Genomic DNA, 17,294 nt, shown 5'->3' with positions numbered 1-17,294 from the left:
TCAAATTACAGAACACAGGGAAATACATAAGCATTAAATTGCAGAATATTATACAGCAGAAGTTGTGGTTATAAATAAACAATCAATACATCCAAATATGAGCTGCTTATTATTTCTGTTAAAATATTCAAGGCTGGCAGTCAAAAGAAGCAAGCAGGGCATATTTAAGCAATACTTTCATGAACTATAAGTATGTTAATATTTCCAGATATAACCACATAGGTATGGGATGATTTTATTTTTGTTTAGCAAGCTGAAGTGGAAAAACAGAGCAAAAGGAGAAAATTTAGGTTTCTAGGAATAATTCTCAGAAGGAATAGGTTTGCTTATCAGCAGGATCCAGTCAGTCTGCTATCAAAAGAAGTGAAAAACCAAAATAAAGGGAATAGCTTTTTTTTTTTTCCTAAGAGAGTTTTGAACTTTCAAAGCTGACATGTAGGATCAACTTGGCAGTCCATTTCATCTGTAGCTCCTATGCCATTCAGCGCACCAGGTTGGGAAGAGACACGCATTTAACACAGACCAAGCAAGAAGCTGTCAAACATCTGAAAGCATCTGTGCTATGGAGGAGGTAACTGCAACCCAAACAAACTGCATTATGAAAAGCCATTCGTATATTTCTCAACTTCTTAAACTTTCACGAGCAAGTCATAGAAACTAAGCAAGATAAACAAGCCTTGTAGCTGAATCAGCTACACTGAAAGCTCTAGTAACATCAACTAGCTTGACTTCCCATCTTTGTCAACTGGCAATTACCTTGATTAGCAACAAATAAAAGTGAATATAGCTTCTGCCCCTTTTGAAACAGCAGCCAAGAACAGAAGAAAAATTTAAACCATTTTCATATACAATATCTCTATGCAGCTATTCTGTTTGCAGTAGTGATCTTTCATCACCGTTCCTTACTATAATAAGTAATACAAGCCCATTTTTATCACAGGACAGTTTCACTTTCACTTAGAGCTTTGGGTACCACTTTACAGAGATAAAGCAAATGACATCTGAAATGATTTCCCCAAACATTTGGCCATCTTAAAATACACCAAATGTCTTCAGTTGTCACCCACTTGACTAGCAGCTGTAAGTATCGGAAACCTTAAAGGCTCGAGCTGAGGAGCTTCAAAGAGTGCCACGTCATCAAATCTTCAGTCTAAGGAAGAAGAACTGATACCCACAGAAAACTAATATGTTCTGTTTCTGAAAACGTTAACATAGAAAACTTGACTTCTGTTTCTTTTAATATAGGCTCTTACACTGCACTCTATAGAGGTTTTGCAACAGGTTTCAGGAACCATAACTGGGGCTTTGCTCAAATCAGAATAACTGGACATCAGGCGATGTTTTTACCCATCACGTGCCTTTTTGACCCCGGCCCAAAGATACTCTAGTTCCAAGAACTATCTCCGGCATCTGTCAACTGTTCTGCCCCACGAAAGAAGTACAAATACCTCTGCTGACTGATTAGCACCACTGTGCGATGCTGCTGCGCACTGTTAAGAGTTAACACCTCAAAAAAGATGGGGTATTTTGCCTCAGTATGGCAGGGCTGAAAATAGTTTAACAAAGTTCTGGGATATTTTTAGATGAAACAAAAACATCACTATCCTACAACGAAGAAAAATATTGCAGTACCAAAGAAGTAACACCGCAAAGTACTATAACGGTGGAAAAGAATTACTCAATAAAATTAAACACAAATAGCACAGGCCACTGAGAGCTGAGGGAGCCTCATGCTGCAGAGATCAATCTGGTGAAGAAGAGCAGAAAACTATAGGTTGCTGGGGCAGCTTGAACGTGATACTGTTTAACTCATTAATTTAGAGAATGGAAGAAAATTTTAAAAGAGGGCTCATCTTGCTCATTTCCACACAGATGTATGCAAATGGGCTGGAAATCAAGCAAGTCAAAAAAAGCCCTAAAGCTGTTCTTTTCATACACATTTAGGGGTGGGGACTTAGGCTGCATCTCATCTCTTTCCTCCGTCTTTATCTTATGCTATGTTTAGATTCTAAGTTCTAAGCTGACTGCATTTCCTAGGTAATTAAAGCAAATTTTTGGACGTTAGACAGAATATCTCAGTAGGAAAAATTCTATTCCCAAAGCCAAATAGCCTTTAACTATAAGTGTTCCTTTGATATAGTTTCTTTGCATTAAATAACCAAGCATTTTCCAGTCCCCAAAAGATGTTTTTTCAAGTCTCAAACACTATCCATAAAGCTTAAATTTAAATAAAACATCACTTTAAAAAGCTCTTTGTATCTCATCTCATCTCCACTAATTTTTATGCCTTTTATCAATCAATAAATATTGTTAAAAATTCTTTAGAAAACAGTCTGCAAGAACTTGGTAAAATAAGGAAGCTGTCCATCTATGAAAAGGCTAAAGCTACAAAGAAGGTTTTCATGTGGCTTTTGCCAGCACTGTACTGTCTAAAACACTTCCACTTTCCTCCTTCCAGGCTCCCAGATCAAAGACATCTCTCCCAGAAATGACCCAGTGCCATGAGTCCTGAACAAACCCCAATTCTATTTCTTTTTTCCTTTTTTTTTTTTCTTGTCTTAACCTCAGGGCCCTGGCATATGCATTCCACATGGCTGAAGATGGAACAAAAGCTCTTGTGTGTCTGCACTGATGCTCTTTTAACCATACTGCGAGGGCAAGGACACAAAAGCAGTATATACTGAGGTAGAATAAGACCTTTGTTTACTGTGCACTGATAATTACTAGACCCATTTTCTAAACAAAAAGTGCACATAAACCCCTAATAAAGTGATATAACACTGAGTATTTGCTGCCATAACACCCCCTGAGCTGCCAGTATACTTCAGAATTTATAGCCTATTTTAATTATATTTGTACTCTATTACATAAATCAATTTTACTTCTGCAGTGTCATCAGATTCAAATTTCTGCTTGCAGCAGAATTTGTTTTCAGGCATTGAAGCATTTGCTAGCAGTAAAATTTTCAAGTTAGCTTTCTATCAAAGTGTAATTTTGATTATAAGATTGATATAAAGGGATCGGAGGTGCTATCTGCCATTCAAGAACAGAATTCTTAAGACCACTTATTGGAACAGCACGAAAACCAATGACAAGAAAATAAAAAGCAATTACATAGAGCTGGCTAGAATGCAGTTTCCAGCTTAGCTTACACACCTCTGATTTGGGCATTTTTAGAAATTCATTAGGAAGGCCCAAACATTCAGATCTACACTCTTGTTTCTTTGAGCGTAAACCAACACAATGTGGAAAAATAAAAATACCAGCATATCCAAACATTAGATGTATCCTGCACAACAAATGACTAACTCAGTATTACTTACCTATCTGCTTGTTTCCCTATCAGTTAGAAAAGTCAGAGTGGTGTAAGCTATTACTGAATCCAGCAAAACTGAAAAATATCAGAATTTTTTCTTAAGATACACATGCCCTCAAGCTCACATACGACTGTTACCACCTCAAAGAATGCACTGTGCAGGATTTTGCCCTGTATCTATCCAGCAGTACAGTCACAGTGCTACTGCCAGAATCTGAGACCATCAGTCTAGGAACAGGAAAATGCCAGCTTGCACTACACCTAACAGGAGCCGTACAGGCAGCAACAAGGGACACATTTAGCTGGAGAAAAATGGGTACCTTGCCACATTGGATGTCAACCACCATATGAAATAAAGTAAATCACACTTGAAAAAGTTTTAAGCAACACGTTCCAAGCATGAACATTTCTTCTGCCACAGACGTGCCTCTTAAAAAAGCAAAAGAAAAACATTCTTTGGAGGTGTGTAAGATGGCTGCCTTCCTACTCAACTCCCTCACAGAAAAACAACTGTAAGACGATTACTGCTCAAATATCACTTTTCTTTTTTTCTGCAGGATCTTTCACTGGCCACGGGCACCATTAATAGAGAAGTTACATATAAATATACATAAAACTAGCCAGCATGTGCAGCTAGCAGAAATATGCTACAATTATGGCTTAACTTCAGTAATACTCTAACATTCCACGTAGTTCAGCACATCAAGGAGAACACTTTCTCATACAGCAGAAAATAGATCTCATTTTGCTTTTCAGTGCACTCTATTTGATGCCATCACATCTCGACCACTCTGAAGCCTTCTGATTCTTCACCAAGGATTAAACATTTACGTTTATGCTGGGCTGCTTTTCCTCTGAACTCTAGGATTTATGATTCAGTTTCATATTCACAGATAGCAAATTATCTCCAAATGTTCTCCAGTGAGTCACTATTAAGAACTACTGAACAAGGTCAATTGACAGTCTTTGATGTTTCCCATTATTTTAGAAGTTCCCTCAGAATGTTTTGAATTTGAGGCTAAAAATAAAGAAGAAAAAAAAAGGTGTATCATTATATTACAGATTTATTTCCTCCTTTTGAACTTAAAACACGTGAGTAGATCTGTGGCTCATACGGGTCATAGCTCACTCACAGATAAGCTACCAGAGCAGAAGCAGAGAAAACTTCCACCCTTAAATATTTCACATCTTCTCTTACTGAGCATCATCTTATTTTTGAAAAATTAAAAATATTCCACTTCTCTCTCATGAAATGGAGTTAGGAATATTTGCCAAACTGAGGCTCACTACTTTGCTTGTTTCAGATGGTACTGTGAAGTCTGGATGATGCATCCTGGAACTCATTTTCTCATTTATATAATGACATATGTTGGGACATAACTGAAACACCATGTCTGGAGACATTATTTGCACTTGTCAGTAATATGAACTAAGGTGTTAAAAAAAATAAGACTATCAGCTGCTTTAAAGACTGAACTGCTAGTATTGAAAAAATTAAGTTAAACCCACACAGTTTCATTAATTTAGAAATAAAAACATCCCATTTTTAGTCACCTTCATTTTCATCTTCTTTTCAATATTATTGTCACTTCATCTGCACCTAATTAACCAACCTCTAAGAGCATTCTAGAGGAAAAACTACTCATGGCTATTCAGCTGGCACAGTAAATCTGCACGCACATCTGCATTTCAGCAGAGATTAGCCTACTGACACATGGAAGATGTCTCGCTTTTCATGGACAAAATATGCAATCCACCCTTCCTGCAGTCACAATGACTTCCCACAACACAAACCACTCAGTCACCACACCTCCTGCTCATGAAGGCCTCCCTCTACACTTCCAAACTTAGAAAGGGCTGAGGAACAAGCAGATTAAGTTTTTCTTGTACATCTGCTGTGAAAGTTTTGATGGATGCCTATATACCACACAAACTAAATCTTAGCTGGACTATTCAGTACTGACATTCCCAGCAATGAAAGAAGTCACTTATATGGATTTACTGGTACTCCTCAGCACGTTTCCAACTCTAGCTGAAGAATCTTACTTAAACACCAGATCCAGCAAACAGAAGCAGGTCATTACCTAAAGTGATGGAACTTAGATTACTCAGTACTATATTTAAACAAGACATCGTTTAAACTTTTTCCCCCATTAGCTAAAAATAAAGCAGATTTGATAGATGACCAATGGCTCTAAAGCAAATATGAAACCTCAACCTGTATTTTTTTCATTAATATATTTTCCAACAATTTGATCACTGTAAGTACTCCATAAACAGAGTTTGAAGGGATCAGAATGGATGAAAAATCACCTGTTGCCTTTTTTTTTTTTTTTTTTTTTTTTAAAGAGGAGGAGGAGGAAGCAAATTTGTTTCCCCATCTATTCTCTGACCCACCCCCAGCCCAGTGAAAGCAGTGACTCACCAAGAGGCAGAAATGCAAGGCGGTTCCCAGCCATGGAGAGCTCATTGAGGCTTGGAAGCTGGCACAGATGGCGGGGAACATACCACAGGTGGTTCCGGTCTGCAGTCAAGTACTGCAGTGAGAGGCACATATGCAGCCTTTCAGGTAAGGTTATCAAGCGATTGGTTGAAATATCCAGTGTTTGCAGCTCCCTCAGATCTCCAACCTCTACAATCCAAAGAGGAAATGTTGAGATATGTTAATATAATTGTTTTCATAAGCAAGACCAGAAAAATGCTCACTTAAATCAAAAACAAAGGTCAGCTGTTTGCTGTCCTGTTTTTCCCCAGAAAATACAGTTCTAAGAATCTGCGTTCAGAAACAATACTAATTATCCCTATCACCATAGTACTTCAAGATCTTTCTGACAAGCAACAGCATGCTCATATGAGCTCTCTCAATACAGTGCATTCCTAAACTGTTGATTACTATTAACAACATCAAGCAGTACCTGGGTCAAAATCAGAACAAACAAAAAAAATAAAAAAGTATAAGTTCTGTTACATAACTTGTAGTTATCAAAGGAATTTCGCACGACCCCAGATTCATGCAAGCTCAAATTAATATTACATAATTTTAACATCTGAGGATGCAACTTTGGTATCAACCTTACTTAAGTTGTTATATTGCAAGAAGGTATTACAGTAAACTACAAATGATAATTGCAGTAACTACAGTTTCTACAAGTTTTTCTCTTAGCATTTTAACAATCTGGTTAATATCTTTAGGAGAAGTAGTCTACTTTGCATTTTGTATAATGCTGTGGGATTTCTACTGCAGATAACAAATGAAGATTTTCCAAGTCAGCAAGACACAACCAACCAAGCGGCCTCACTCGTGCACCACAGTCATTTCCTTGCCTCTAGCCCTTGGTACCAGGGAGCCCTTCTTTAAGGACAGACTGAGCAACACGTTAAGCAGCTCTGTTGGTATGCTAATTGATCAGGTACTGACTCCTTTTCAGTTACTCTATAAATTAGGTAATTCTATCCACTGTTGTCCCCAAATATGGGGAACTGCTTGTCCCCAAACATGGGGAAACTTTTGCTTTCTTTGTAGACACAGCAATGGAACTAGCTCTCAACAGTTCTCAGGATAATTCACAGCAGAACCAAATTTTCTTTATCTTCAGCTGAATGAAATCAGTTCACACATCTGGTAACTTATAAACAAGGTTCACCAGAATTTTCTAGAGTGGAAACAGCAAGCAACCTACACAACCCACAGTCAAAACAACCTGCATGATTTACAGACCTACCACTAATTATTTGTTGTTTTTTTTGTTTATTTGTTTTAGAGAAAATAAATAGGACAATACTGTTAAAGTTCAGGAGAATCTGCTGTGCCCTTCAGCTTCCTCTGCAGCAGGAGCTAGAAAATCCACTATTCCCTGAGCATCTTGTATGCTACATACTAAGAAATAAACAAAACACTGGGTTAATTTCAAGCTGTCTGCTATGCAATGGGAGAAACAGCAAGTCTGAAGTTGACCTTAGGAAAAACTGCTAAAATTTTACTTTTAAGACTAGAAACATGATTAGAAAAAAAAAAAAAAAAGGTGAATACAATGCAATTATTAGCAATTCTCAGAAAAACAGTAATTAATGTTTGTGTGTGCACTTATGAAGAGCTGCTGTCTGTTGCAAAAAAACCTAGCATTAACTACAATAAAGAATCAACAACAAAGTGCATGAATCCTCTCATAAGAAAACTGACAAACTGCAGCTATACACAGCTACCACTTTTCAAACCTTTCACAGTTCCAATTTTAGCAGCAACCGTAAGCTTTCTTAAAGTTTTTTGTGTGTTTGTTTTACTATAGGACTGAATAGCAAAAGACTTCTACGCTAGAGAACTACAGTAGGGCAGTCTAATTTAAAGAGTTTTATATTCATCTCAAAAAAAAAAAAAGACGCTTTAAAATAGTGACAGGAAGAGAGCCACCTACATTCAGCCAAACCACTGACCACATGCAGTCAATAATAGGCCTAGCTATTTTCATACACTAACCTTTTTCTCCACCACTAAAAACAGTTTTCTAATTCAGTTTCAGTCCAAAATCCCATAAATGTTACGGATGGCAAAACTGGCAGAATTTCAAAGGCATTGCTGGAATGATATGTTTCAAATCTAAGAGGAAATAAAAGTATTCTCACTTTATCCTTCATCCAAAAAACACATACTTGTCCAAAACTTCATCCTCTCTACCTTAATCTTCCAATGCATACCAGATGTAAACATCCACTTTCAACCTATAGTGCCATATGTTACAGAAACACTCACCAACCCATGATGAAGTTAAAAAACAAACCAAATCATTTTAAAGTACCACCAGATGAAACTCCCAGACTCCCCACCGTAGCGCTGAACGCTCATGTTGAAGAACACGCTCAGACATTTACTAATGACAATAAGCTGGTTTCAATCCAAAGCAAAGGAAAACAATGAAGAATAATAAAACAATGAAGAATAATAACACAAAATATAAACGGTCCATTAATAAGTTTTTCAAGCTTTTAGTTACTATTACCCACACTTTAAAAAAAAAAAAAAACACCACAAACACCGAAAGGTATTTTATCTGACAAGAATACTGAAAGGCTTACAAACCTCTCTTGCCATCACCTTATCAAGCACTACAACATTTATGATAGGGAGCTTTGGAAATTTTAGGCAGATTCAGAAAACAGCTATTCCTAAATAAAAAGAGCCAACAGGGAAGGGACTTAACTGAGAGATGAGATTTTTTACTGGTTGAGAAATGGACAAATATACATCACCATTACGCCACATTCAGGAGTTCTGATTACATTTAAATGGAACTCAAATGTGTAAATTTGAATTTATATTAACTCTAGCATGAAGTTTAAGGCTATTAAAATCAACAATGCAGCACTTTGAGCCCTGTTCTGACATCAGGAGCTCAAAGAAATTCCCAGCAGCTCTTTTGAACTCCTAACTGAGGACTTCTCAGACTGGTGAAGGCACACCAAGGCCCAGCACCAAGCTCCTGCGCTGATTCTTGGACCCGAGTACTTCAGCTGTGTCCATCTGCACAGATAAATGCCTTCACATATTGTTGGGCAATTCTTTGGCTTAGCCATATGGTACAAACATGCTCATGGGGTGCTGTGCACCAAGTAGCTGACAGCCTGTAAATTCACATACTGCCTTACCTCACAGGAACTTATACATAGGCTCATAGCCAAAGTCCTGCCTACAGCCTTCTGAACATGATTTCAATGACACCGATGTACATATGAAGATTTCAGACTATCCTAAAACTGCCAGCACTCCACTAATTAATTCAGCCTTATAATGTGGAGACTCAGAAGTGATAACTGCAGGTCCCAAAAAGCAAGCTCTGCAGTCATTGCAATAGCTTTCCCAGCCATTCGGAGAAAGGGACAAGTATACTGGCCTCTAACACATGCATTTTCAAAAGAAAAGCTACCTAATAAGTTTGTCTCTCAACATAGGGAGAGAAAAGAAATATCAGTATACTTTCTCCAAAAAAGAAGTAAATCTTTCAAAGATTTTCAGAAAATTTCCAAAAAAAAAAATCACTGAACTTCAATCAAAAAGCATTTGTATTAACATATCCAACAAAAGGGGAAAAAAAACTGGCTCAGGTGGTCTAAATGCCAGTCTTTAAAAGCAATTCCCATGGTTTAATCCAAAGAAGAGCCCATCTGTAACAGCCTATGCAGCACAAGTGCTGCCAAAGGCAATTCAAACCTCCTGAGCCTTCTGTCTTGAAATCTGAAGAGCAATCCCACCTCTTGTCTGATGGGCCATACCACAAAATTTCATTCAGAGATAAACGAAACACAAACACAGTTGAGTTTGAGTGAACAGAAGGCAGAGATTTACTTGAAATCAAATGCTTTCTGAGTCTTTCAATCCAAGTAAAGATAAAAAGAGGACAGGAAAGGGCTACAGACCTACCTGCATGAGTATGCACCTCAAAGCAGGATGCTAAGAGAAAGCAGAGAACCTACAAGGAATGGAAAAAGGGACTTATCAGCAAGGAGCTGTCACTTAGAGGTCAGACTGTAGAAATGAAATTAAAACTGCCAGGAGGTCAGGAAAATGGGATCTCACAGAGAAAATTAAAAACAAACAAGAGGTTTCTCGATAGGAAAGAGTAAGAAACTGAGAACTGGTGTCAATAAGGGGTAGAAACCAGGAAGACAATCCAAATATTAAATTAGCTTTTTGCATCACTTTTTTCTTTTAAGAATAATGCTGCATATGAGGACAAAGAGAGAATACCTCATGGGAAAGAGGACAAAGCACTGAAAATTACCACATCCATTGCTAAAATGAAATGAAACTACCTAGAAAATTTCCATCACAGAACACTGAAGAAAAAAAAAAAAAAAAAAGAGTTATATATCAGAACTGCAAACTCAGGATCAGGGATTCTCCATAAGACATTTCCTTGGATAGTAGCCTAAGTCTGGACACCAAACAGCGCCTGTGTTAAGTTAACGTGACTTCGTGTTCTTTATTATCTTACGTTAAGGGGAAAGAGCAACCAGGAATAACCAGTGACTGCAAGACAAGAAGAATGAAAACGCAACCATGAACATTCCAAATGTAAATCAAGTTATACTGGCTTATCTTCCCCAATGAAATTCCTTAGTTAACACATGGGTGTCATATCTCACAGCAAACCATTGGCATGGAAAAACATTACCGGTGGCGATATTCCTTGAGGGCTTACTTTGTTTAGAATTTCTATTTTCTGCGATGGTAAAAATAATTGTTAGATTTTGCTTTGGTGACGACATAAGCATTTCAAATATTGCTAACATGACAGAGAATCCAATTACTATATAGAAAGAAAAGCAAGAACATTTAGACTTCAGTGACTGAAATGGAATGAAGAATATCTGCTTGACACAATGGCAGAAGGGAGGGACTGGTTGTGCTGGTTCACGGGTTACAAGTCAGCACTGAAAATCACTAATGCAATTTCTCAATCTAACCAAATCATCAGGAACAAAGAAGTACATTAACACACCTTCATACTGTTAGCAGTGATGATCCTGCTTTTATCATACAAACATTTCTATCTGGCACAGTGTTGTCTGACACCTACTGCAAACCCAGCAGCATGTTGCTGTCCCACAGCTGCAGCCAAGGTCTTTGCTATCCACCATTTAGTTAATTTCTTTCCAGCCTGTGGTACCCAAGGGGATAGATTCTTACTAATCTTTGCAGAATCAAGTGCTGTGAGGACTGGCTGTCAGGCTGTCATGTGAAGCACTGGACTTCATGCACCCAGTGGTCCCTTTATATCCTCAGGTCCAAACAGAAAGCAGTGGTTTGCCTCAGGAAGGGAACAAAGTGCTGGTGGCTACCACAGTTGATGTATGAAATGAACGTCAATACAAGATGCATTTTCTTATCAGATGATACAAGTGAGAGATGTCTGAAGTTTCTCATACTCACAAAGCTTATTACCTGTTCCATTTCAGAAAAATATTTCTATATATGTGCATGCCTGTAAAATTTAAATGTGTTTCTATGGGCAGGAAACACAAGTTTAAATAACCAAGAGCTTGAGGGAAAAGATCTTTTACATCCATTCTAGGATGTCTCAGGAGAACTTAAATAGTTTTTAAAATAGTTAAAGCAAATTAAATAGCCTATTACATATTACGTTACATTTACTGTCCTACCAAGCAGCTCACATTTCACGGCCTATAAAAAATGATAAAAATCCTCTTGCACTAATTGGCACTTATGACAGACCTGTGCCATCATCAAACAAGGAAGTCCGACCATAACTCAAAATTGGAATAATTAGATTTAAGGACATAGAAAGGGGGAGGTGAAAAGAATTACATTTACATTTTGACACAGCTGTATGCAAAGCTTTCATCATATTGTTAGTGAAAGTTTGAAAAATGTCCTGTTCCTCATGGCTAACAAACCTGAAGGTGACTTATTCCTCTATTTTTCTTACACAGGCTAACATTTGCTCTATGATTTATGGAAAAGAGACAATGGGACCGGAAGATGTGTTGGGATACTGCAGAAACTACTGCATTAATAACCTGTTTTTAAACAAGGCCCTGAATATGTTCAAACCCATAAAAATTATGTGAAAAAAAGCCTCTATCCCAGCTGATTGAAATTTAATCTGTCATTTTTAAGAAAACCTGGGTTCCACTTCACATAGATTTCCTGACTGGAAAGAACAGAGTCAAAGTTCTTTTGTGGCACAAGTGCTTTTCTGAATGAACCTACTCATGTAAGTAATGCCTCGAAGATGTTCCCAGTTGTGCTTCACCTGCCTCAGCCATTAATTATATTGAGACTTCCCAAAATCATTTCGGTAGCAGACAAAACTCAAAATAAGTGCAAAATATACGCTTCTACTGCACATACCCACATACAATCTTTTATCCAAATTGTCACTGCTAAATGTCATGCACCAATTTAGTACCAAACCTTATTTACTTTGTACCATCGTTCACAAAAGTGGGAAGAGTGGTGTTCTAAAGTCCAATCTTGCAAAACAGCAACTTCAGTTCAGCAAAGTGGCTGAAAACACATCAGGTGTGAGGGTCTCATTAGGGCAAACTCTCTGAAAGGTCAGTGGTTTCCCACCTCTTACCACAATTAAATTTAAACTGAGAATACCAAAGTTGCTGGTTTCATATGTCCTCTCTTTCCTCAACATCAGCACTGAAGCAGCAGGCTGAGAGCACAGCTCTACAACAGTTATTAGGTTGTGTTCCATGCTTACCTCAATGCACAGGGCACCACACCTAAGCCCACACAGGTGCTTGCAATCCTCTGCTGGCAGTCACTCACACAGGCAGATCGATTCTCCAGCAAAGACATCTTCCCCAGCAGTAAATGATAGGAGGAGCCACACTGTCAGGAATCCATGCAACACCAACAGAAGCAGCTACCAGAGTTAAGGCTATGGGTTTGCTCACATTATTCAAGACAGATGCCTTGCCAAATCTCCTTATATAAGATACTACTTTTTTAAACTGTTATTCTTCAACTTGCATAAGTGCTTGTGCTTATGCTTGCACAAACACATGTGGAATTCCACTTTATTCCATAATTTGGCAGTTTAAATGAGGATAGTTAGAACAACTCTGATCATAAATACGCCAGAAATTAACACATGTGAGAACAGCCAAAAAGGACGGCAAGAGGAATAAATAAGGAAACAGGTTAAAGAAATGAGTAAGGACTCATCCAAAATAAAGAGTGAGGGTGTGGGGGAAGCAGCTGTTTATGCACAAAGGTAACCGCGGGCCATGAAACCATCAGCCAGCTTTCCTTCCTCAGAAAACAACTTATTTTATTCCATTGCTCTACCTAGCACTTTACTACTCCAGAGTGAGATCCTGTTGTTAAACAAACAAAAAAATAGATGCAGAATTACTATGCTAACAGTTTGCTACAGTTTTATTAAATGATGTCCCAAATTTTGGATAGAGGAGCCAATACAAACCGTGAGGAGATAGAATGGTACTTCAGCAAGTAGGCTACATGGAAAATTCTGCTCATTCCTTACCAAAAAAAAAAAAAAAAAAAAGTCTCATTAAGGAAGTGACGTATTTTTGCTGCTGTCTTTCCTCTGAGCAACAGCTGTTTACGTTTTTTTTTTCCTGAGTATTCCTGGGTGATATGAATGTAAACAAATACAGAATGAATAAAGCATGAGATCTTTTATGTTCCTCTTGTTTTATTTCTGTCTTACTATCTTTACTGCTGCACATCACCCATAACTCACTCTGCACTCCTGTCAATATATGAAATGCAAAAAAACACCTTTTGGAAAGCCTTTGTGAACAAAATAAAGAGCCAGTGCTTTGAACTGAGATGCTGATTAACAACAGATAGTTTAGATTATGTGCAACAAACCAATCATCCCTTACAAACAAGGTAAACAAACGAGCTTCATGAGGAAGTTTCCTGGCTCAGGAAGCCACACAGCCAGGACCAATCCTAGCTCTAAGTTCCAGGACAGCTTTTTCCTTTCTTCTTCAGAGGAAAAAATTCAAGACAACAGACTGGTCTCCCTGGCAAATGTAGCTCAGTACTTACATGCTCCTAAGCCATTACTACTTTAGTTTGTACTTAATCCAAGCAAAGACCTGTCTGCTTTGACTGTTGCTATCAGCTGGTTCTCAACCGCCTGGAAAAGGGCACAGGTTAGATTTTTATTTTTCAGTGGAAAACTACTACACTGTGCAAAGCCAAATAATGCCCATTCATGGCAGATATCTAAGGAGCATCTTTCCTGAAGGTCAACTGTCTCAGTAACAGAAAAAAAAAACTACAAATCTGATTGGTAGAATGGAAAGGAGAAGAACAGAAGGAAATTCTTTAGCTTGGAACCACATTTACAATAGTGGAGTCACCAGATGAGTTTTTCAAAGGAATGCTAATGAATGGGATTGCCTTCACTGAAGTCCTATGAAAACAGAAGTTCTTCCAGTCCACTTCAGGGCAGGAACTTCAGCAGGCCAGTAATTTCTACAAATTGCAACAGTAATTGCAGGGGAGTGACTGCTGAATATTCACAGGAAATACTCCAACTACAATATAGGTGAAACTTCATTAAATGAAAGCTATGGATTCTGATGCCCTTTCCTGGTAACAGTAACAGGAGGTTCTCCAGATCCTCCTTACTTCCCCAGCTGGTTTGTGCCCACATCTACAAGGCCACTTAGTAGGCTGCTCTAATGATGACGCAACTACTGAAAAATGGCACCGAGTACCAACTAATAGTTTCTAACTGAGATGGTTACCAAAGAAGACTACATCAAACTTCAAACAAAACAACTACAGCCATGTCCTAGTTTTCAAAATATGTGAGAAACTGCAAGCCTTATTTCAATCAGAGGACAATATCACTGCTTAGTATTTTAGACCGGCACAAAATAGACAAAGCTTACAATTATACTCCAAATAAGCCCGCACTTGGCCATGCTGAATTTCATTCTCTTAGATAAACAAATAAGTAGTCCTAGTCCATAAAGCTCTCAAACATTAAATGATTACCAACCTGAGTATACTTGCTGTTGTTCTGCATCAAAGCTTTCAATAATGAATGACAATTTAATGCAGATTTGCACAATGCTAAGTTAAACGTGGCCCTTTATTTCAAATACCACAGCAATAAAATCAAGGTAACTGAAACATAGGTATCAAACTCTGCATGTGTGACATGAACCACAGGAAAGTTAATCTCGTGTAATACCTCTGGTTCCACACACTCTCCTTATAGGCTTTTACCATTTACATTTACTGTCAGTAAACGATGCATTTTATTTTGCCTTCATTTATTTAATAGACCAGCTGAGTAAAAACAAAGATATCAGTAGTAAGTAGTTTTGATTTGAATTTCTCATGATGGTAGATGTAAAATAATAATGCATGTGGCCAGCAAGATCAAAATGGAAATCTATACACTCTAAAATTCTATTGCACAGCCCTAACAATTTCTTTTAGTTCACTTTCAAAGACTGAATGATTTTATCCACCAAGTCTTCTTGAGCACTCATGCCCTACTAGTGAATTACATTTGCTTAATGCACACATAAAGTCAACTACCCGTTAATATAGCTAATCATTGTATGCAACTTATAAGAGCTTAGGGCAAGTTAAAAAAGAAAGGGAGGGGGAGGGAGGAGGGGAACCAAAGTGACAAAAGTACATTCACAGACAGCTTTACTTTGTAGAGACATAAGAATTTAAGGGGAAAAAAAAAAAAAAGTCAGCTTTCAGCATCCAACCTTAAAAAGTCACAAAATTTAGAGTCAAGAGCTATATTCTTCGGTCACAAATGTTGATTCCCTACAACAGCAACAAATCATTTTTTTTCAGATAGCCAAGAGGTTTTACACAAAATATCAGTAGCAAATTATTTTAAAAGTTCAGTTTACTGAAAATCACCTCTTAACTAAATAGCTGAATAGGATCTGTGAACTAACAACTCCTGCATTCCATAAGCAAGTCTGCAGCCATACGTCTGTCACAGCAGATGCATGCTGCTTAACTTCTACCAGTCATCTTATGGTGGTAAATGATTCAATTAAGTGCAGTTTTTCCCACCATGAATTTATTTACAAATCACGTTAATAAAGACAATAAGCACTGGCATAACTGTACAGAAAAGCTGTTTTAGCTTGCTTGGATTACTTGGTCTTTGCTTAAGACCCTCCTGCACTAAAGTCAGCGCAGCAGAACACAGAGCTCTTTGGCAGCACAGTACCCTGCCATTTCTAATGCAAACCTGGAATTTGCAAAGCAGTGTTACATGCCCTTTTTCCACACATTTACAAAGTGATGAAAAATCTCACAGAAAAAGACCCACAGTTTAGTATCTGTTCAAAGCTGAAGTTTTCTAAAAATCTCACTAATGCTATTGAATATGTTGGCCATATAAGTTTTCTTATTACAGAAATACACCATTCATATATGAAACACATCCTACTTAGCACATACCCAGCTCTCAAAATCTTGGGAGTTTTAGTCTCAGCCTTGTCCATACACATCTGTTTTCAGCCACATGAAAAGCCATTGGAAATGTTTATGAGACAGGCCCTGAGCACCTTAAAATCCTCTCTAGGTTCAGTTTTGCCTTTGGGTAACATATGTAAAAGGAAGTCTTTTAGAAGTATTTTTAAGAGCATCTGTTATGAAGTTTCAGATATGAACTTCACATACATCACATATGTCTTTAAGCAGGCAATCAATGAAGTCAGACCTTTATATCAGAATCATCAGCAGAATTCAGTGCTGACAGATGAGTTGTGAACTCACTTCCTCTGAAACTCCTTTACTTACAAATTAAGTCTGGTATTCGGCACTATATGACCATTCAACTTCAGATTGATTTCTCAGAATACGCTGACTCTAATGAGCTATTTTTGCAACAATAGACACTCAAAAGTAACTACTTTTGAGCTACTGCAAGTCCCGTATTTTTCCTCTCACAAGGAAAAACCAATGTGTGCACTGCACAAGAAGGAGGATCCACCTCACGATAGCCCCAAGGCATGTTGTTCTGAACATGACTGCTGCCAGGCCTACATGGAAAAGCCCTTGTATCAAATTCCACAGAAACGGATTTGCTGTGCTCTTACAGTAGATTCAGCAGGTTGAAAAAACTTTCAAAGAGAAGGTAGTGACAACTTGAAATATTTTATTACAGTGAGAAAGAATTTGAAAAATCCTAGCAATTTCTTTTTTATTTTTTTTAAAGCATGAAAAACTCAAAAAAAACACATTATCTCAACATAGATCAAAGCATCCTATCATAATAAACCAAATGAAGTCTACATTCATTTTCAGCAGTCCTGAAGACAGTTGCACAGGAAAGCAGCCAGCTAAGCAACAAAGCACCACGTCACCTCAGTTATGACAACTCTCTGAGCTGCCGCCAAGAATTTGAGGATAGGAGAAAATTTGCCAGAGCTGTCAGTGATCTGTAGAGCTTTAGGGTCCGCACTGGTAATACATGAAGTA

The 17,294-nt window shown here is 37.8% G+C and overlaps 1 protein-coding gene across 4 annotated transcripts in view; it reads right to left on the bottom strand.

Moving 5' to 3' along the window:
• LRRC28 (leucine rich repeat containing 28) overlaps positions 1-17,294 on the bottom strand; it is a 50,850-nt gene that overhangs the window by 13,280 nt on the left and 20,276 nt on the right. For all 4 annotated transcript variants that reach the window (XM_010717539.4, XM_010717535.4, XM_010717537.4 and 1 more), the window contains exon 6: positions 5,742-5,948. In XM_010717539.4, coding sequence (XP_010715841.1) covers positions 5,742-5,948 — 207 coding nt within the window. The remainder of the gene's footprint in view (positions 1-5,741; positions 5,949-17,294) is intronic.

This window comes from Meleagris gallopavo, chromosome 12 (assembly GCF_905368555.1).
Source record: "Meleagris gallopavo chromosome 12, MGAL_WU_HG_1.1, whole genome shotgun sequence".
NCBI lineage: Eukaryota > Metazoa > Chordata > Aves > Galliformes > Phasianidae > Meleagris > Meleagris gallopavo.
Note: the sequence above shows the minus strand (reverse complement) of the source record. Positions and strands in the feature narration are given on the sequence as shown.